This window comes from Conger conger, chromosome 4, assembly GCF_963514075.1.
Source record: "Conger conger chromosome 4, fConCon1.1, whole genome shotgun sequence".
NCBI classification, from domain to species: Eukaryota; Metazoa; Chordata; class Actinopteri; order Anguilliformes; family Congridae; genus Conger; species Conger conger.
The window spans coordinates 54,786,408-54,807,038 of NC_083763.1; the positions used below are offsets into that span (position 1 = coordinate 54,786,408).

General features: G+C 41.5%; 2 protein-coding genes across 3 annotated transcripts in view; one reads left to right on the top strand and one right to left on the bottom strand.

Annotated features, from left to right (window-relative positions):
• Positions 1-1,089: 1,089 nt before the first annotated feature.
• si:ch211-262h13.5 (uncharacterized protein LOC571127 homolog) lies at positions 1,090-7,879 on the bottom strand. The gene is made up of 7 exons (XM_061240524.1): positions 7,537-7,879; positions 6,292-6,402; positions 4,999-5,086; positions 3,692-3,858; positions 2,990-3,085; positions 2,760-2,840; positions 1,090-1,866 (listed from the first exon to the last, which is right to left on the bottom strand). Exons 1-7 carry the CDS (start codon positions 7,735-7,737, stop codon positions 1,393-1,395), a joined length of 1,218 nt encoding a protein of 405 aa, XP_061096508.1. The 5' UTR covers positions 7,738-7,879; the 3' UTR covers positions 1,090-1,392.
• A 5,103-nt stretch (positions 7,880-12,982) lies between these two features.
• anos1b (anosmin 1b) overlaps positions 12,983-20,631 on the top strand; it is a 58,130-nt gene continuing 50,481 nt past the window's right edge. For both annotated transcript variants that reach the window (XM_061240309.1, XM_061240310.1), the window contains exon 1: positions 12,983-13,228. In XM_061240309.1, the coding sequence (XP_061096293.1) occupies positions 13,052-13,228 (177 nt within the window). In that variant the 5' untranslated portion in view covers positions 12,983-13,051. The remainder of the gene's footprint in view (positions 13,229-20,631) is intronic.

Consider the following 20,631-nt stretch of genomic DNA (forward strand, 5'->3'; position numbering starts at 1 on the left):
TTTCATTTTGCTGCTGAATAATAAGATTTAGCTGACCTTTAGTGTTTCTTTTGGGGCCTCCAAATGCCTGGACATCGCTTTAAAAAAGCAATGCAATACAATTTGAATACATTTTTGCTGTAGTTCTATTGTTTCTAAGCCCACCAGACACAGCCATGAGCATCTGTATCCACTCAAATACAAAAATTATTTTCAGTGAGAAAAAAACCCCTCCACATCCACTGTGTTTGAGCATCTGTAACTTTGTTTTAGTCATATTTATTTGCATTAACTCCCTTTTTTGCATGAATCAACTCCTTTGTGGTTCATTCATGCATCTGTACATCTATTCTTCTCTCCAGATGCTAAGAAACCCTTCGTGAAATGTAATATATTTCAGTGTGGGAAGCAATGTAGCAATGTAACATTTATAGGTAAGTAAAATCATGTGAACTGTAGTATAGTGTGCATTAGGCATCAAGTAAGATGCATTTGTGTCTTAAATGTGCCTTGCTGGCTCTTGAACTTGGACTGCACAACTCTGTTAATGAACCTATCTTTTTTGTATTTTTGTACTTTTATAGTCTTCTCAGAATTTTTGTATTTTTATCATACATTTCTCTCTTTTCAATTCATTTACACCAGAAAGTAACATTGGTATGTTGATTTCTGTGCGAAGAAACACATGAACATACACACTAAACTCATGGTTTGGCCACAAGTCCTATTCAAAACCTCTGTACCTACATGTTAGGACATTGAGATGCTTTTTTATAGTGGATAGAACTGAATTGTTGTGTTAAAGCTTTATTAAAATTCTGGTTCTTTTTGAAACTGGCTTTTACAAACCCAATCAATTATCACACTTTCTATGCATTTGTTGTGTTTTCATATTTATTGTTTAATGATGCTAAAACTGGATAAAACAAAACTGGTAGATGACAAACATGGCTGCCAGCTGGTTGGGGTGCCTGTGTTGCCTGTCTTCTGCTTTTTGGAAGAGAAAATCTCTCTGGTGGTTAGGGTTGTGGCCTGTACAAGAGAGCTATATCTTCTATATAGAATGTTATAAATAACATATACTGTATATAATATTCACAACCAGTGTGCTTTTATTTTTGGTGCTTTAATTTGACTTCAATCCAAAATATTTTCTGGAAAAATGTAAATTACAATACGTGCTAGCTTTACACAATATTGTTCAATAATTATGTTGATGTACAGGTTAAATTATAATGTTAAATGGTAATGTAAATCTTAAGTGATAAAATAAATGTGTAATGATAACGTAAATGTTCAATGTTAATGTGGATGATGAATGTTCGATGTTCAATGTTCAATGTTATAATCTTGTTATTTCATTCAGGGCTGATGTGGGATAGGCTGCAACTCCAGGCCATGGAAGCTTACAAGCTACACGGTGGAAAATCGCGGAGCGCCGGGACAGGAGCGGAAAGGGGACGGAGAGGCCGGGAATACTGACAGGAACACTGGGACGTGATTGGGGTTGACGCCCAGGGGTGCCTGCCTCTTTATGCGCTGGTTCTTGTACCAGAAATTTTGCGGAGGCCTGAATATGCTGCCCCCTAGCTCCTCGGAGGACTTGGACATTGACTCCGAAGACTCGCTGGATGACGCATTTTCTGTGCGGACAGCCAGGCCGGGGGAGGTCACTCGGGGAACTGTCGGTCGATTAGACGGGACAAAGGGCTTTGGCACAGGAATTTTAGGAACTGTAGGCTGTTGCACGGGGCCTGAGTATTTGGGGTCAAGGTCCGATTGGGGAACTGAGGGGTCAGGAGGGGTGTCTGGGTTCTTTTCATGCTGAGCCGGTAGGACTTCCGGAACCTTCTTTGGTCCGGAGTTGTCTACGGCAACCCCAAGATCCTGTGGGAGAAGAGCAGTTAGGGAACTGAGGTTGCAGTTGTGACTCCCAGACAAGGCACAGCCATTGTCATTTGAGTTATACAGTGAGCTCCATAATGTTTGGGACAGAGGGGGGAAAAAAAGTGCTGTCATTTCTATACCATGAAATCTAAATGAATACAAATATGTACCAAATGTGCAAAAATGCCCTTTCATAAAAATCTGAGAATCTACACTTTAACCATGGGTGAATTGCTTGAATTATAGAGCCAAATCAAGAAAAATAAATCTCATGGAGCTCACTGTATAAACTTGTAGCTTCAGTAAACATCAAGCAGCACAAGTCCACCCACATAGCAGCATAGGTTGCTGTGGATAAGAGTGTTTGCTAATTTAATCAGTGCTGTGGTCCGGTCTTACCAGGGACAAATCCAGTTGAATGACACAAGAGTGACTGTGTTTGTGCACAATCCTCAAAGGTCAGCGTTATTAGCATTTTGCCCATCAGATGCTCTTATCTATCCAATAAGCAGGGTCCAGGGTTTGCTTTTCCTGGATCACGAGTTCTGCAGCACACTGCAAAAATGCCTGTCTGAACAAGCATTTTATTTGAATAATAAGACTTAAAATCTAAAATATGAGCTTGTTTTAAGTTACTGTCTGCGTGACGGGTTACTTTATCTTATCGCACTGGCTGGAATGTTGAATCTTAACTCAAAGTAAAATAACTAAGATTTTGCATCTCAATATAAGACAAAAATACTTGTTGAGGTTGACATATTTTAAAGTTTTTGCAATGTTCAGTTGCAGTGATCTGGATCTTTCTGAAAAAATGATCCACCCACTCCTAAAAGCACGACCCACAAGAGGCCGTGCCCTCAGAAAACGGATGCCAAGAGCGGTGTTTGCTGTACCTGTGGGAGGAATATCTCACAGGACACCTCCACCACAGGCTCAGCCTTGCCATGAATGGCCCCCACGCATATCCCAGCAGGCTGTAGGACAGAAAAGAGTTGAAGAAGAAATATCCATTATAAGCCAAAAAGCAAATGGCACCCAAACAGTCCTATTTCCAAAGGGGGGCCTGACTGAAAATGGCTTGGGAACCCCTGCTGTACTGTGATAATGGGCGCCTGGTACTTACATCCGCTGACTTGCAGAGCCCTGCGTCTAAGTGCTTCTCTTGGCAGTCCGTCTCCTGAATGGTATATTCCACAAACCAGCTCTGCCCTGCTATATTCTGGGAATAAAACAGACCCCACAGACCCTCAGTCTTTTTACCACTTCTAGGTTCATATGAGTACTTCCCAATGCTGAGAGACATCAGGATTTTGAAATAATTATTCATAATAGTTTCCTTTAGACACCTTAAAAATTCCAGAAGATTACTAATGGTGGATGTGGATGTGTGGGTGATGTACCCTACCTTAGTGGATGTGTGGGTGATGTACCCTACCTTAGTGGATGTGTGGGTGATGTACCCTACCTTAGCGAATGTGTGGGTGATGTACCCTACCTTAGTGCATGTGTGGGTGATGTACCTTACCTTAGTGGATGTGTGGGTGATGTACCCTACCTTAGCGAATGTGTGGGTGATGTACCCTACCTTAGTGAATGTGTGGGTGATGTACCCTACCTTAGTGAATGTGTGGGTGATGTACCCTACCTTAGTGGATGTGTGGGTGATGTACCCTACCTTAGTGGATGTGTGGGTGATGTACCCTACCTTAGTGAATGTGTGGGTGATGTACCCTACCTTAGTGGATGTGTGGATTATGTCCCCTACCTTAGTGAATGTGTGGGTGATGTACCCTACCTTAGTGGATGTGTGGGTGATGTACCCTACCTTAGTGGATGCTCGCATGATGCTCTGCAGAGAGAAGCTGCCAGGCATGGTGCTCTGAGCATTGTACTTGCTGAGGGACAGCCGGGCAGCCTGCAGGGCCTCTGCACTATCCACAGCCACCAGCAGAGGGCAGTGTGGGCAGGTCCTCAGCAGTTTCTCCGGCTCGTCTGCAGGAGGGGAATGAGAGTGATAGAGCGATCCACCAATTAAACTGCAATATGACAGTTCAATTAATCCACCCCAAGGATGATGCTGCAGTTCTGTTGGTTGGAACTCTTCCTTATATTCTTTCTAGCCAAAAGAGTTGGTAATTCTAGCTCAGTCTTTCTCCGTTATGTTTGTGATTTCTTAAGACTGTGGCCTAGTGCTGAGTTTATCCACAGATGTGCTTTGTTTTTTTCTCTGGAATTTGAGGTGTCAGCAGCTGCTTAAAATGACCCTTCCTGCTGTCAGGAGGGCACCCATAATTGTTTCTCTCCCCCCTGGAGAATAGACCAGCAGACTGTTCAGGACAGTGTGTCAGAGATACACATACACACTCACTGTGTCGAAGTGTCCCTGAGCAAGACACCTAACCCTTAAATGCTCCTGACGAGCTGGTCGGCACCTTGCATGGCGCCGTTGGTGTGTGAGTGTGTGTATGAATGGGTGAATGAGAAGCATCAATTGTACAGCGCTTTTGATAAAGGCGCTATATAAATGCCAACCGTTTACCATTTACCATTTACATGCATACTCATATATAGACACACACACACACGCACACACATACAAGCCCAAATAATTACCCACAAGCATGTACTTACTCTATCGCTCTCTCACATACACAATCACACACACACAATCTCTCTCTCTATCTCTCTTAATCGCACACACATACACGCATACACAGAATAACACACCCGCACGCAATCTCTCTATCTCTCTCTCACACATACAGAGACACACACAAGCCAGTGTGGATTATGCTATGCAAATAAAAGGCATCCATGTGATAGTATTGGTATCACACACACACAATGTCTCTCTCTCTCTCTCTCTCTTTCTCTCACACTCACACCAACACACATACCTACCTGGAATCAACGTGCACTCATAGCTGTAATCTATCTCTCTCCCTCTCTCTCTCTCTCTCTCTCTCTCTCTCTCTCTCTCTCTCTCTCGCTCACACACACACACACACACACACACACACACACACCTACCTGGAGCCAGTGTGCACTCATAGCTGTAATCTATCTCTCTCTCTCTTCTCTTACACACTCACACAAAATCTCTCTCTCACACACACACACACACACACCTACCTGGAACCAGTGTGCACTCATAGCTGTACAGGTATGAAAGCCCATGGGGTGTCTGGAGGATGGTGACATTGCAACTTCCAGAGATTTGCTGAAAGAGGAAAATCAGATTGACTGAGCCTTGGAAGCATTCTTTCTAGAAAGATCAAAAAAGAAAACAATGCTAACTACCCGTTGTTTTATACTGTGTTGTTTTGTTTGTGTGAGTAATTCAACTGGCCACTTTCTGAGCATGCTGTCTGGTATTCTCTTTTTTTCTGTCACATTTGCTGGGATACTTATAGTATAGTGGCTGGTTTGTATTACAAGCACTTTTTCTATTTTTGGCAGTGAGCAGTGAAACATTGTTGTTGTTGTTGTGGTTATGGTTGTTGTTGTTGTTGTTGTTGTGGTTGTTGTTATTGTTGTGGTTGTGGTTGTTGTAGTTGTGGTTTTTGTGGTTGTTGTTGTGGTTGTTGTGGTTGTTGTTGTTATTGTTGTGGTTGTGGTTGTTGTTGTTGTTGTTGTGGTTGTTATTGTTGTGGTTCTGGTTGTTGTAGTTGTGGTTGTTGTAGTTGTTGTGGTTGTTGTTGTTGTTGTTGTTGTTTTTGGGCCTAAATGGAAAGTCGGGGATACAAATCCAAGATAAAAACTGAAACAATCTCCTTCACTGGAGACAAGATAAATTCAATCCTTCTGTGTCAAATAAATTAAATGACAACAGAGAAGGCTTTTTTTCAGCTTCTTTCACTGGTGTGATGATTTTAACACCTTGTGCCAAGAATACACTGGTCTTTTATTCATTAGATTCTGTATGAGATTTCTCTTATGACAACTGACACCATGTTCATGGTTTATTTTGATATTTTATTAACTTGCATCTGAATGTAATAATGGTGAAATGATGAAACTGAATTTCCTGTCTTATTTGTAAATAAATCTGCAGTAATAAACAAGGAGGTTTGGCCTATTTCTTTCTTTATATTTTCTTTCTTTTTATTTTTTTCCAATTACGGTGTTCACAGCTCAATTTCAAGAAAGGCTGCATGGGTGTAGGCTTTCTAAAGTAATTTAAGAAACATTATTTCAACAAGAAATTACAATGCCTGCAGGGCAGAAGCTGAACTCCAGAGATTTTCTAGGTGGTTCTAAACCTAATTTTACCCCTAATCCACTCCAGTCGCAGCTGAAACACTTGCAATACTGCAGAAGAAGAAGACCTGCTCCTAAGAATGTGTTGGCTGAAGAATGTGCTGAGAGACTCACAGCATTGGGCAATCAGTGACCAATCACAGCGCGAGAATCGGCCAGCCTTACCGTTTCCATGACAGGCCTGATGTCACATTGCTTCCAGGGCTTAGGGCTCCGGACGTGACATTTTGTTTCCAGAACTTCCAGATCCAGGTAGTAGACCTTACCAGCAGGACCCTGCAAGTACAAGGCAAGTCCTTATGACATCAACAGGATATAATGGCAAGCATTGCTTTGTGAAAATGAAACGATTTCCCTTCTTACACTTCCTCCATCTTGTAAACCTTGCCCAGAACTTGTGGTTATGGCAGAGTATGATTTCCTGTTTCACTTGCTATTAAGATAAGAAGTGGCCGGGGATCATAATGTAAAAAAAAAAGTTTTTTAAAAGCATTAAATCCAACACCAGTGCTTCTAAACCAGGATTATATCAGTTAGATCTTGCAAGTAAGTCAAACTAGACCAAAGGGCTCTCCCTTGGGGTACAGCCTCTTAACCTAGTTTTTTTTGTTAAATTCTAAGTCACTTACATTCTAAGTGAACACTGTAGTAATTTAAATTACCAGTAGTGATTGTTGGATCAGAATTAGAATGTTCCATCAGCGAAAGTCCCAATCACACATTTGTGATCTTACACGTTAGTGGGGTTATAACCCTCTGTACCTATACATTTGTTCACAAGCATTTATGATAGGGCTGCACGTATGAGGAAAATACGTTGTTGAATATTGCAATGATGATATGACTTGCAATAAATAAACAAATATTGTTTATAAGTGTGCAGACTTATAATGTCTTTGTGCTTTAGGTACACTGCTAACATAAACCCCAAACATAACATAGATTATGCCCACTGAATAAAAAAAAGCCAAGCCAGAACCATTAATGTTAAAACAGGTATGCAATGAGAGTATATTATGTTAGAATTGCCACAGAGGTTGGTATCGTACATATTTGTTTTAAATTGGGAAGACTTAAACCAGCATTGGATTAATTATTGTGGAAAAAGAGGACTGAACTGTGTTAGGCTAAGGGGTTATGGCCTGAGTGAACTTTGACTAAACACTAAGATTGTAACGCACTGCGTGTTTATGAAATACTGTATTTCACAATACCATTATGTACATACACCGGACGAATGACCATTGTCGTTTTTCATGAGTCAAAATGTTTAGAATTAAATGTGGGCTAAAATAACAAATAAACTCTAAATAACTGGTTATTTTAGGTTACACAACTGGCAATCATGAGTAAATAATGTTGTAGCTGTGGTTTAACTATGCTTAGTTAGTCCATGTTAACGGCACCAACCTGTACATGGAGATGAACATTCGTAATTCTGTTGAGGCTGAATTTGTATCCAGCGGTTCTGTCCTCGTTTATGTAGGTGAGTGCCAAACGACCGATCTTCTCCGTGGTTTTGTCGTTGCAGGGCAGCGGAATAATCTCAATGATTTGGGCCCAGGAAACAGCTAGCAGCGTGCAGGCGAAAAGCAACGTGAGTTTTTCCATCGTGCTTAATTATTGTCGCTCCAATATTGTGTGCCTTCAGTCATACGCACTTTTAAATGTTTTTTAGATGGCCCTTTCCTGTTTTTTCTTCTGTTTTTGATAATGCCCCCTTTCCGTTACCTTGCACACGACCGACTTTGGAATCGGGATAGAGAAGGCAAACAAACAGACTGGTGTTGACATGAGGACAGGGCACCGTCAAACACTGCTATCCGGGTCAAACATAAATGTTTAATGCATATTCTTTCATAAAGTCGTTCGTTATATCAATATAAAAATAAAATAGATATATAGACAGGCAGATAGACAGACAGACAGACAGACAGATAGATAGATAAATAGATAGATAGAAACTAATGCTATTATTATTTTAAAATATATTATTATTATTATTATTATTATTATTATTATTATTATTATTATTATTAGACATAATTTGCTGTATATTATAATTTCAGACTTGCAGCCCTTGTAGAAAAATATTCTGTTTTAACATATTATGTCTGACATCCCATAAACGTGGTGCCTTTCAAATGATCAAGCACAACACCAAATAAAGTCCTAAAAGAAGTGTGAACTTAATTTCAACCCTGATTTCATGGAATCTCAAACAGGGGGCAAGTGAGTTCATAGACGACATTTGGTGTAATTCTTCATTCTACCTGTAGGAGGCATTGGCATTCTTTTCTGACGAAAACTCTACCTATTCAAAAGCGACTGGTGAAAACTTAACGCTTGACATTTTTGAAGCACCACCTATACTGAGAAAAAAATAAAAGCTTAAGAACTAGTTTCTTTCTAGGTTCAAAACAATAATATTTTTAATTGCCCCCTCATATCGCAAACCTTTACTTTGATATAGTCATTGTTATAACGTAATAATGACAATTTTAACATTAAACATTTCTTGGTGTAGTGCATGTTCTGCTGAAAGAACCATGTTTATGGGCTGTAAGAAATTTGGTGAAACAATATTTTCAATGTAGAAAAATTAGATACTTCTCTGTGGCATTTCAGCTTATTGTATCTTCGACGGGGAAGAAACCATATGTTGGACCTGCAGTTTTTTTACACTTGTAAAAACATGACATTTCTGTATAACACTAGATGTCAGCAAGGAGTTAGACTGTTGATCTATGACCACTGTTTTGTGGCTCCTTTGAATGCCAGTGTGGTTTGTAATACAACTGCTCCAAATATATGCAACCCATAATCAAACATTGGAAAAGAATCCTGCAATTGAACGACTGTGGCGGTTTTGAACCTCGTGCAGTAATATTTGGCATTTCTCAAATGAAGCACAAAATAAGTACACTTTCACAGGATTCAAGGGCCCAACATGCAGAACACTCACAGTCAATATCCCCAAGGAAATCATTCGTCCAAAAAAACGTCAAACTGAAGGTTATTTTGAAAATGATATATTAAATAATTACGTGATGATAATCAGTGGCTTAAAAACTGGATTTTTTTCCACTAGATTCAAGCAGATGTGTTTTATAGGGATGCTATGCTTGGTTATTCACTCTATACTCTCCGAAAAAATGTTTTCCAAAGGGAACCCTGTGAGTCCATAGAAGAACCCTTTCTAGTTGAAAGGTTCTTTGTCAGGCACAATTTGTCTGGGAGCTTTCACACTTCACACCTACAGTACAGTTGGGGTTCCATAAAGAACTAAAAACTGTTCCTCTATGGAAACGAGCCAAATAACTTTTTTTTTCTGACGGTGATATTGTGAAATTCTGTGAAATACTGTGTTATTTAATGTGCACCAGCAATGCTGGAGGTATTCAGTTCAGGTTTGCTGGATCTACGAACTGCTCCATTGACAGGGTCTGAATGCACAGAAAGTGTATTATTTATGCTTCTCTTTCAGTGATGTTTAAATGTGGCTGGAAATGTTATTTATAAAATCCAGCTATGACCAGCTTGAAATACTAGTGACCAGCAGTTTTAAATCATAGCTTGAGCTGGTCAAACCATTTTGAGTATAGAGCTGGTCTAACTGGTCAACCAGCATCCAGCTGTCTCAAAACCTGGCTTGAGCAGTTTTTTCAGCAGGGTGGGCTTTTAAAAAATATTACTCCAGTTTTCGTGTATGTTTTCGATTGACCCGGACAGTTTTTTTGTGGTGAAGGATATTTGAGATATTTGCAGTTGTTTCTGATGATCGGCATGCTTTCCAGTGGCTGCTTTGGGGGCATTTGGGTTTCATGGTCTAAAGAAAAAGAAATACACTTCATGTAACTCCAAAGCAGCCTGTACCACAACATTACGCTTCCAGAGGTTGTATGTACGTGTTTAAACTGATTATTCTTCAAAAAAAATGTTGAATTTTATTTTTGATTGGAACCATTTCCAACAGTGTTTTGCTATGTGAATTGCTATGCTCACAGAAAGAAAGGCCTTTTCAGTGACGCTTGGAGTTACAGAATACAGCATAAAAAAGAATTATTGATGCTGCTTTGATAGAAAAAAGTGCCCAGCAAAAGCCCTGAAATTTACATAGCTTCAAAAAAAGTTATTAAAAACTCAGGTGTGTGAGAGGAACATGGAAACCTTTTTTCTCTATTGGTTTCTTCTTTCTTAAAAGAAGAAATAAAATATTTATGAAACCACTGATGTAACCCTCCAGCAACTCTCTTCCTGCCTCGGTCCTGTTGCCTGTGAGCACCAGAGATGGCCATGTTCAGCTCTAGTTCAGCTGCAGATTGTACAGACCCACCGGACAGTTATTCTTAACACAGGAAGCTGTGAAAGTGTCAAGATGTCATTGAATGTCCTCCTACTGGCGAAGTCAAAAGGTTCCAACTGGATGCATTTTCTGAATAGGAGTCTAATGATAAAAATCGCCAATTAATATGATATAATCATGATATAAGCGTATTAATATAGTGCCGGGAACTCCCACTGGGACCCTGTAACTGTGAATCAATGGTTGTATCTGCTACCCATTCCAAGCTTAATCACAATCCTTTATAGGGCATTTTCATTGATTAACCCTTTAAGGTGTAAGACCACGAACATGTTCTTGTTCTCAGCTGAACATTCTAATGCTGATGTAATAATCACTGCTGGCAATTGAATGCAATGGAGTTCTAGAACACTGACTTAGAATTTTGAAAATAAAAACATTCCAAAGAAAACTACTCTCCAAAGGGTAAAATTCAACAGCTGCAGCTCAATAAGGGTTCTCATCATAATACCATCTATTCTTTTATTTGTAAATATCTCATTTTAGGAGCTTGAATGTGATACTAAATTAGCAACAAGAGCTCACTTAAAATCTGGATAAAAATAGTGTTGGTTATACTTTGGTGTACCCATCACTTTGTTATGTATTTACATATGACTTTATATGATTAATTGTTATCAAAAAGGTGAAAGGATGTTGTCACATAGACAAGCCTGACAGCAATAAACATTAGCTGTCAGTCTATGAATTGTAACTATCAATAAGCTTTGTCACAAACTGTGCCAACTCAATAAACATGCACAAGTGGCAACCTTTTCTTAAACCATTCCAGAGTGGTTATTTATCTAGAATATTGTGTATTTACATAACTGGGCTATTTTATTTGAGTAGCTTCAGAAGCCTTACTTTGTTTGGGCTGCATATGATTGCAATCTTGCAATCTTTTAGTTTTACAGCGAAATCTCCCTAATTCCCCAAGAGATTCGTAGACCCAGGTCACAATTATTATTGCGCTCCCTGGTTTATGTAACTCAATAACTTCATTTATATTCCGTGGAGGTATACAGAACGTGATTACATGTATTCTGTAAGAATCAGTCGAAACACATATGTTTAGTGACCCAAATCAGGTTCAGACAATTCCCCTGCCCCTTGGGAACGTCATTCCAAATGTGTTTTTCCCATTCAGCTGTCCTCCCTCTCCATACACTTCCTCTCCTGCTGGAAAAAGGCACAAAGGCATGCGGACAATTACAATTTGGATCCTAATATGTGGACCGCTGGGATTCCCGTTGTTCAGATGTCATTCCTCAGCAGAGCCTTTTTTCCTGAAAGCAGAGCTCTACCGCTGTGTAAATATAATTATTAAGGATATTTAAAGTGTCTCATACAAACTACTTTCCCCAAATACCCTAAAGGATCTATCATATCGTATAAGCATGATCAATGTTTATGCATTTAACATACACTCAATGAGCACTTTATTAGGTATTTGTTGGACTTATTTTGTAGACTTATTAGGTCTTCTGCTGCTGTAGCCTATTCAGTTAGAGATTTGACACGTTGTCTGTTCAGAGATGTTCTTCTGCATACCACTGTTGTAATGTGTGATTATTTGCGTTACTGTCACCTTCCTGTCAGCTTTGACCAGTCTGGCCATTCTCCTCTGACCTCTCTCATCACTGGATGTTTTTTTTTTTTTTTTGCACCATTCTCTGCAAACTCTAGAGACTGTTGTGTGTGAAAATCCCAGGAGATAAGCAGTTTTTTAGAGACTCAAACCACCCTGTCTGGCATGAACAATCATTCCACAGTCAAAGTCACTTAGATTTTTTGTTGTTGATTTGAACATTGACTGATGCTCCTGACCCGTATCTGCATGATTTTCTGAATTCCACTGCTGCAACACAATTGGAAGATTAGATAATCGCCTTAATAAGTAGATGTACAGGTGTTCCTAATAAAGTGCTCAGTGAGTGTATGTCTGACTTAGATAAATGTTCAAGCATTTAACCCATGTCTGATTAAGATACATGTTTTTAGATACATTTTTATGCATTTAATGTACAGTATATCTGATGCATATATAATATTTATGAATAAACACAATCTTGATATCTTGAAAATCTTTTTTCAGCGTTTTTTTTATTCAGCCATAAGATTAAGCATTGGTTAAATAAATGCAGTCATATTGATATCACTAACTAATTCACACACACAAAATTTAACTTGGTGAATCTCTGAATGCAGTTGTATCATTAAATCATATTATCATGAAATCCAAGAGGGCAATGAGCTAATGCACTATAGAATATCAAAACGGGTATTCTTATTATTATATATAGCGATATGTATACGAAATATTTGGAGCCCTTGGAGCTAATGACGTTCAACAATAGATGCCCCAGAAGTGCTTTTCTTATTTTTTGGCAAGTGATGAAATGCCACACGTGCAGACACGGGGGGAGTGTCTGAAACTAAGTGCTCCTGTTCTAGAGGAAGACGCAGCCTCTTGCTGTTCAAGTCCCAAAGTAAACTCAGGACGTGGACAAAAGCGGAGGAAACACAAAAGGACTGCTCGCGAAACGGCTTTTAAGCCCCTTGTTTGTTGTAAACAGAATGATTGGTTTCCAAATTACCCTGGTGTTTATATGGTATTTATTTGTGTCTGCCGGAGCGCGGAGAGCGGGTGCTGAAGACGGAGAGACTTCGGAGAAAATTAACAGCGCAAGATGCACCTCGCGCTGCCTCACTCTTCACATGACGCAGCTCACCGCGTCTTTCAGGCATCTGCAGGTAAGAATTACGGTTCCTCTTTTGTGTAATGTGCAAGTAAAAAGAAAACATGCGTGTTCTATTTCACGAAGAACATTGCTTCGCTAGTGCTGTTTTTTTTTTTTGTAGCCTACTTTCATTGAAAATTGGATGTACAGTTACCCCAGAGTTATAGTTAAGAGTTGAATGTACAATGGTTTGCACATCCAAAGCTAAATATTCCGTTGTAGACATTAGGTTATGGCGTTGTTTCTTATTCATCACGTGCAGAAAAATGCACGGCACATGTTTTTAAGTCTATAACATGTGTGTTCAGTCAGTGTTGTGGGTGGGAAAGACATTAAGACTGGGAGCCCCCAGTTAATTTTCTGTTTGAATGACTTTCGAGGCGGGTGTACTGTGGGTCTGCTCTCTCGCAACTCCGTTTGAGGCTCTGGAGCAGATATGCGCCCACCTGGGCGTTTGGTAATGAGGGTGGCCCCTGCAGCTTCCCGGGAAATGGAGCACAGACGCTAGCAAGTCCTGGGGGTGTGAAAGCGTTTGGTCAGAACAGGCTAAAAGCGATAAGTGTGTACCCCCCAATAACCACACAGTTAGGCTTTAAAAGTAGGTGTGTGATGTGTGAATCCAATCCTTATTGTTGTAACTACTGCTCTTCCCTTGGACGAGGATGCTTAGTTAGTCCACCGTGTGTGTCCTGATTGTCATTGTATTTAGCTGCACCATAGTCAACATCCTCTATTTAAGTCTTAAGGTCAAGAAAAAAAGAATTCCTGGCATCTTGTCTGTGTGAGGCTAGGATGATTCGCCTATCGATTTAAGTTCACAGTTCACGCCTATTAAATGTTCGGGCGACGGAGGTCAGCCGTCGCGAAAGCTGACGGTGCAGCTATTGCGGGTCTGGCGCCCTCGCTCATTGCGCCTGGAAATCGGTTTCGAGGTCGAGTCCCCCCAGCCAGAGAGAGTGAGAGCCGTCGAGGCAGCAAATTTCACCTTGATCTAATTTTCTCCTCCGTTTCCTGCGTGCCGTGTAGCCGTGGCTGTGATTTAGGCTCCTCGTGATTTACTCGCGTGAGTGAAAGCCACCTGTCCGTCCCGCCTCTGGTTTGATGGGGCTCGCGCTCTCTGTGACAGCCACAGCTGTGAAATGCCATTTTGAGTCTGATTGGCTGAAATTGTGTCTGAGAGGTCGCTCCGAGTTATGGAAATAAAATCAGCATCTGCTGCGATAGCTATATGGGGTCTGAAAACATAATTTTATTGTAGAATAGGATTTTACTGTGGTTTGATTGCTTTCACTGTTAAATTAATGAGGTATATTATAGACCTATGACAAAAAACAGAACAAGCTAAAAAAGAACAAAGACATGAATGTAGCTCGAATGCAAACAGGATTTAATATTGTTAAGTAGTTATTAGAGAAATAGAAATAAATAATCATTTTTGCTGCTTTAGGCAATATTTAAGAATGAGAAGTCGTACAAGAATCAGTTACACCGCTCTCTGATGTATTTTTGTGCATCTTTAAGTGCTACGCTCAAACGGCAGGATAAGACCCTGACTTACATGCGTCATGCTGAAATACATCACCTGGAGTTAAAGCTTGTGTTTCTTGCATTGATGTGACGGATGTGTAAGCCCATTGAATCGTATTATCAAATGTTGGGAGTTTGAAGTCCTAGAGCAAGTGATACGCTATGCTGGCGTCACGTTTCCGCCTTCACAAAGCGCCGTGCAGCTGTGCTTTGGATGTACGCCTTCCTGTGTTACCTTCAGAAAATAAGGAGAAAGGCATCACGCAATTCATCCCAGAGGCATCAAAAGAAGAATGGGGGGGTGGAAGGGGAGTGTGTTGGGGGGTTGTCTGTGGTTCTGTGAACAGAGGACTTTTTGAGACAGTCACAATGCAATCATTTATGCCCGCAACCTCCCCTCTGCCCCCCCCCCCCCTCGCAATGAACTTTTGGGGTTACAGATGTACACTGCATGTCCATAACAATGGGTGTGACTGATGTGAATCAGATCTTGATGTGCTGTAATTCTTACATATATCGTGTTTCTGCCTGTGTGTATTTGTGTTTGCGTGTGTCTGTCTGTTTTTGTGTGTGTGTGTGTAGTTGTGTGTATGTTTGTTTGTGTGTGTTTGTATGTGTGTGTATGCAGTTTTTATGTGTTTGTATGTGTGTATGATTGTGTCTGTTTCTGTGTGTGCGTGTGTGTGTGTGTGAGACAGTGTGGTGGGAGTGTGTGTGTGTGTGTGTGAGACAGTGTGGTAGGAGTGTGTGTGTGTGTGTGTGTGTGTGAGAGAGAGAGTGTGTGTGTGTGTGTGTGTGTGTGTGACAGTGTGGTGGGAGTGTGGGGGGTCAACACACCAGACAGTTGGAAGTGAAGGGCCCTTTCTGGATGATGTCACCAAACTGACGGCTAGGCTCTGTCACTCAGGTAAGAGAGAAGGTGGAACACCCACCCAATATTTATACACCTGCCCCCTCCACACACATGCACACACACACACACACACACACACACATAAGCCCAAGTCACCATCCTCTGTCCCAAACGACCAAGTGTATGTGTGTGGATGCGTGCGTGTGTCTGTAAGTCTATGGTGATCCAGCCTCCCCACCCCCACCACCCATTCCCAAAGACGCACAATAAGCTTTGGTGCCTTCTTCAAAGTATCCAGGAAGATTCCAAAGGGCCCTAATAATGGCAGGGTCTGTCTTAGATGATGGCGATTCAATACGTTGTCGTAAAAACGCCAGCCATGGCCTGCCTTCCTTTGAGGTAGCTGGGGAGGGTCGCGGGGGGTGGTGGGGGGGTCGAACACCGCGTCTGGATATCGCTGGAGTGGGGAGCTGGGGGGGAGACACTCCCCTGAGAATCTCCCTAACTCTACGCTCACCTCACCTCAGTACCTGGGGTCAGGACAAATAGGATATCCCCTGAGTGTGACTGGGGGGAGAGAAGAAGAGAGAAGAGGGGGGAAGAGATAGAGGAGAGAGGGGTAAAGAAAAAGAGACAGAGGTGGGTATATAAGGAACAATGACAGAGGTAGAGAGAGGGAGAGGGGTAAAGAGAGATGGATAGGTGGGGGTTGAATAACGAGAGAAAGGTAGAGGGACAGGTACAAAAAAAGGGATAGATGGGAGACAGGTTGAGAAATGAGAGACTGAGTGGGAGAGATATAGAGAGATTAGAGAGTTGGGGAAAGGGAGAGAGAGGGAGAGATGGAGAGAGAGTGGGTGAGAGGTGTAGAGAAAGGGAGAGATGGAGAGAGAAAGACAGAGAGAAAGTGAGAGAGAGATGGAGAGATGCAGTAACATTTGTCATTGAGCCCTGACATATCATGGATTTTCTTTGAACTCTGGTGGATAATCGCTCTCCCTGCACTGATAACATGAAACCGCCAGGTCTGTCGCCGGGTTGCCTGGCCACCAGGTCTGTTGCTGTGGCTCTGGGCTCTCACTTTTCTACGCTTTACTGAGCTTGTGTGGTGTATTGGAACCTATGAAATACTCTCAAAAAGCGCAAACCCTACCTTCTGGTCCTCCTGGTTGGCTCAGTTGCACCAGGCAAGATCAATCGAGCGCAGAAAAGCATTTCAATCAAAACCAATTACGCATTTGACCCAGGTGTGGTTGCCAGATCTGTCTACGTGGTCGTTGGTCGTCTGGTTGGTGTTGGGGCTACTAGCCGGGTTTCCCAGCAGCAGCGGCCAGTTCAAATATTAACAAAAGGGCCATTAAGAAGCCGTCCGCCCTGTGCCCTAACACCTGTGAACCGAGCGACCGCTTCCACAGAGAGTCAGGAACTCACGTCAGCCTTGTCCACCTCTCTTTCATCTGTTTTTCAACAGATTTTTCTCTTTTTTCTTGACTCACGGACAGATGGTGCAGCTTAGCATTAAACCGCTCTTTGTCGGGAGGTTGTGGGGGCGGGTGGGGGGTGGTGTTGGGGTGGGTCGGGTTGGGAGGAGGGGGGGGAGGAGAGCGGTGGGTGGGTTGATAGATCTGCGATACGTGCGCGGAGGAATGGCTTGTGTTTATAGCTGCTTAAAGCTGCTACTTAATGCAGCGCATCTACCTTCTCAGCTTTGTTCTGGATTTGTTCCAGTGGGGAGTTTTCCTATCTCTCCCTCTTCCCTGCTCTCTCTCTCTGTCTCCCGTTCTGTCTCTCTTGGGGAAACATAGTCATGCATAAAAATACAGGCTATTAAAAAGCAATTGCCTCAGACGTCAGGCGTTGGAGTTGGAGTAATGGAAGTGATGAAACGCTTTCTTTTTTTAGGAGAAGGAATTGTTTTATTTATTTCTCTCTTTTTGCCCAACGGATTTATGAACCACAATTCAAGAAGGTGTTACACTTCATCGCCAATGATTTTGTCTTGGCCTTGCTGGGCTTTCAAATAACTCATTTATAACTCAGAGTTATGCTTGCTCTCCTGTAAAATGCTAATGGGAAGGTATTAGTCGGTTAAGCTGTGCTAATGACCAGTCGTTCATCTTTCCCGGCTTTATTCTCGCTGAGAGAAGCTCACAGATATCTCTTCTCCTTTTAGAGCAGTGGTAACCAACTCTGTTCCTGGAGATCTACCATCCTGTAGGTTTTCATTCCAACCCTAACAATGCACACCTCATTCAACAGCTAACACTCTTGTTGAGCTGCTAATTAGTAGAACCTGGTGTGCTAAATAAGGGATGAAATGAAAACCTACAGGATTGGAACAGGGTTGGTTACCACAGTTTTAGAGAGATATTTCAGGCAACAGGCCCTGCTTCATGAAGCAGGATTACTGAGTTAGCTGAAAAACTGCACTGAGTATAACCCTCACAAATCTGGAGCTTGGACTGAAGTAAAAAGAGCTGTTCTTGGTTTTACTCTGTGCTGCTATCCTGCAAACTCAGTAATCCTGCTTTGTGAAATAGCCCCCTGGACCTTGAAGAAGATAGTGGTTGAAGAGCTCACATTGCGCTCAGTCTAATTTGAACACCTCTAAAGTCAACAAAGTTGGGAATATATTAAGCCTAAAAAATCAAATGACCTCCCCCCTTCTCCTTCCCTGGTCCATGGAGATAGTGAGTCATGACTCTGGAGATGTTTCTTGGTTGCAGTTTAAGTTGTAGTTTTAGTTGTACAAGTAGTTGACACACAGAGAGAGCCAAAAGAATCCACTTGAGAGGACTTTGTTGAAATTCTTGTTTACAAGATGGGGTACAAATAACACATAGCCACCACTAGTCCCCAAGGTTTTGACCTCATAACAAGCTCTCTGATGGGAACAGTCGAGAATATTCCCGGGAAATGGTGGCATAAAAAAACGTTTTTCTCACGCGAGCAGGCACTCAAGAGAAATAAAATGTTCCCCTTTAAAGTGGCAACTGCGGTGGCAGTGTCCTGTCGTGTGTAGGGAAATGGGCTTGTAAAAGTTATAGGGTTCCTTCGTGGATTGGCCATGTCCCTTAGACACGTGACCTACAAATGCTTCAGTACCTGTCTGGCTGTATAACCGGATTAACTGTAATCTGTGTAAATCCCTGTTGATAATATTGTCTATATTAAGATTAAGAGCCTAAAGTATCATGTAAATGTGTGATAAAGAAATCAGTCTGGAACATGGGGATTTTTTGCTTTTATTGCAAACAGACTAACGTTGAGTCAGGCAGGAGAACTCACATGCTGAAATAGGCACCTAGTATCAGGTGCATACAACCCACAGGGTAGATTACACAGGAGTGAAACTGTCAATTAGCCATGTCACCAAACCACAAGAAGATACCATAGCTACCACACAAACCAATTTACAATTCAAAAAATATAAATTATATACATAGAAGTTGAATATAAACCAAAGAACAGACAGGACCTCATTATGATAAGACTTAAAATTTTAGCTAACCTTAAAAACCAATAGGATGGTATTTATTTTGCACCAATCATTCGTTATGTTATTGTGACTGAGGGCTTGGAGGTGCAAGACTTTTTTATGCTGATGTAATGAGTTACACACTTGAGTCTGAGGTGGGGTTTCAACGCCGGTCTCTTACTCATGGGCAAACCCGTTACCAGTCAGCTGAAGGTGAAATCGCCTCTATTTTGAATGAGAGGGTTATGTCATCAGGGAGCGTTGTGGTAGTAACCTGCTACAAGCTGAGCTAACCCTGCGACACCTGCACAGTTTGGCTGTGGCCTCTGAGCTTCTTGGACCTGTCTCGTGTGTCTTTCGTTTCGGGCTTTCTAAAGCGCAAGCGCCTTCGATCAGAAAGCTGCGTGCGCTAGCTGTAGTAAAGCCCTCTGAAATTCCCCCTATTAAAAATTATTCCCACATTTAGAATAGTTTTGCACGATGAACAATCACTGCTCGCCTGAGCTGCGAGCAATATCTTAACCTTAAGGCAGCCTTCCCCGAAGGTCTGTCTGGAAGTTTAAATGCAAGTTTAGCAAGTCCATTTACGAATTTAGCAGCCAAGCAGCGTACATAAATGCGTAAGTATACATATTCTTGTCATAATAACGATCTTTATTATTGTAAAAACAAAACATAGTATCAACCATGTTCTCATAACTTGTCAGAATTTAGGCGTTCGCTGGAAAACTATCCGTGGAAGTTGATTTCCGCGCGACAGTGAAGATTACTTGCATCACTTCACTATCGCTGTACTCTGCAATGCTACGCGAGGCAGCAGCGAACGGCACAGAAAGAGCCAGACGCTCGTTTTCATCGCGCTGTAATCGAGATGGAGAGCTTGGCTTTCTTCCACGCCTGTGTACCTGTGAAGTCTTTCAGGTGGATAGAGTGACGGAAACGCCATGGAAACAGAGCTCTCTACGGTTATCTGGACACATTCCTCAAAGACTCGTTCATCTGTTCTTTCACCTCGGCTCAGCGTTGGTAAATAATTAGCCGCTCTGCCGCGGCTTGTCAGTTTATCTGCAGGTAAATGGGTATCTGATGGCCGTGGATGTCTCGTTTAGTCACATACGTTTCGAGAGAGAATTGCTGATTGATTTTTCCGGACAGCAGTGTGCAACTGGCAGTAAAAATGCAGAATAGCTTGTACCATCTATGAACAAGAATAAAATAATACAAAATAATATTTAACACTAGAATACAAGACAACATACTCTTATCTGCTCGATATGGTTTCCTGTCACTATTTTCTTTAAAAAAGGGCCCTATTGCACTTTTTAGAAATGAGGTTTTATTCAGCTGCTGTTACCTGATAAGTATGCAAAAACTGTACTACATGAAAGATTACCTCTCGACTCAAAGGACAAATGTTTGTTTTTTGGCTTCTCTGAAACCTCTTTTAAAAGAGCAGGTTAGAAGGTTAGAGAGAAGGTAGATCAAAAGCCACTTAAAGAAGGTTTGCTGGGTCAATTTAGTTTGGCTCTGTCTTTGGCACATTCCTGATTTTTTTGTT

What these genes read in the sequence shown, in the direction of transcription:
- si:ch211-262h13.5 (XM_061240524.1), bottom strand. Translation starts at nt 7,737, where the DNA reads ATGGAAAAACTCACGTTGCTTTTCGCCTGCACGCTGCTAGCTGTTTCC. An exon ending in ATGTTCATCTCCATGTACAG is followed by an intron (nt 6,403 to 7,536) that starts GTTGGTGCCGTT and finishes TTGTACTTGCAG; the next exon opens with GGTCCTGCTGGTAAGGTCTA. An exon ending in TGAGTGCACACTGGTTCCAG is followed by an intron (nt 3,859 to 4,998) that starts GTAGGTGTGTGT and finishes CCCCTCCTGCAG; the next exon opens with ACGAGCCGGAGAAACTGCTG.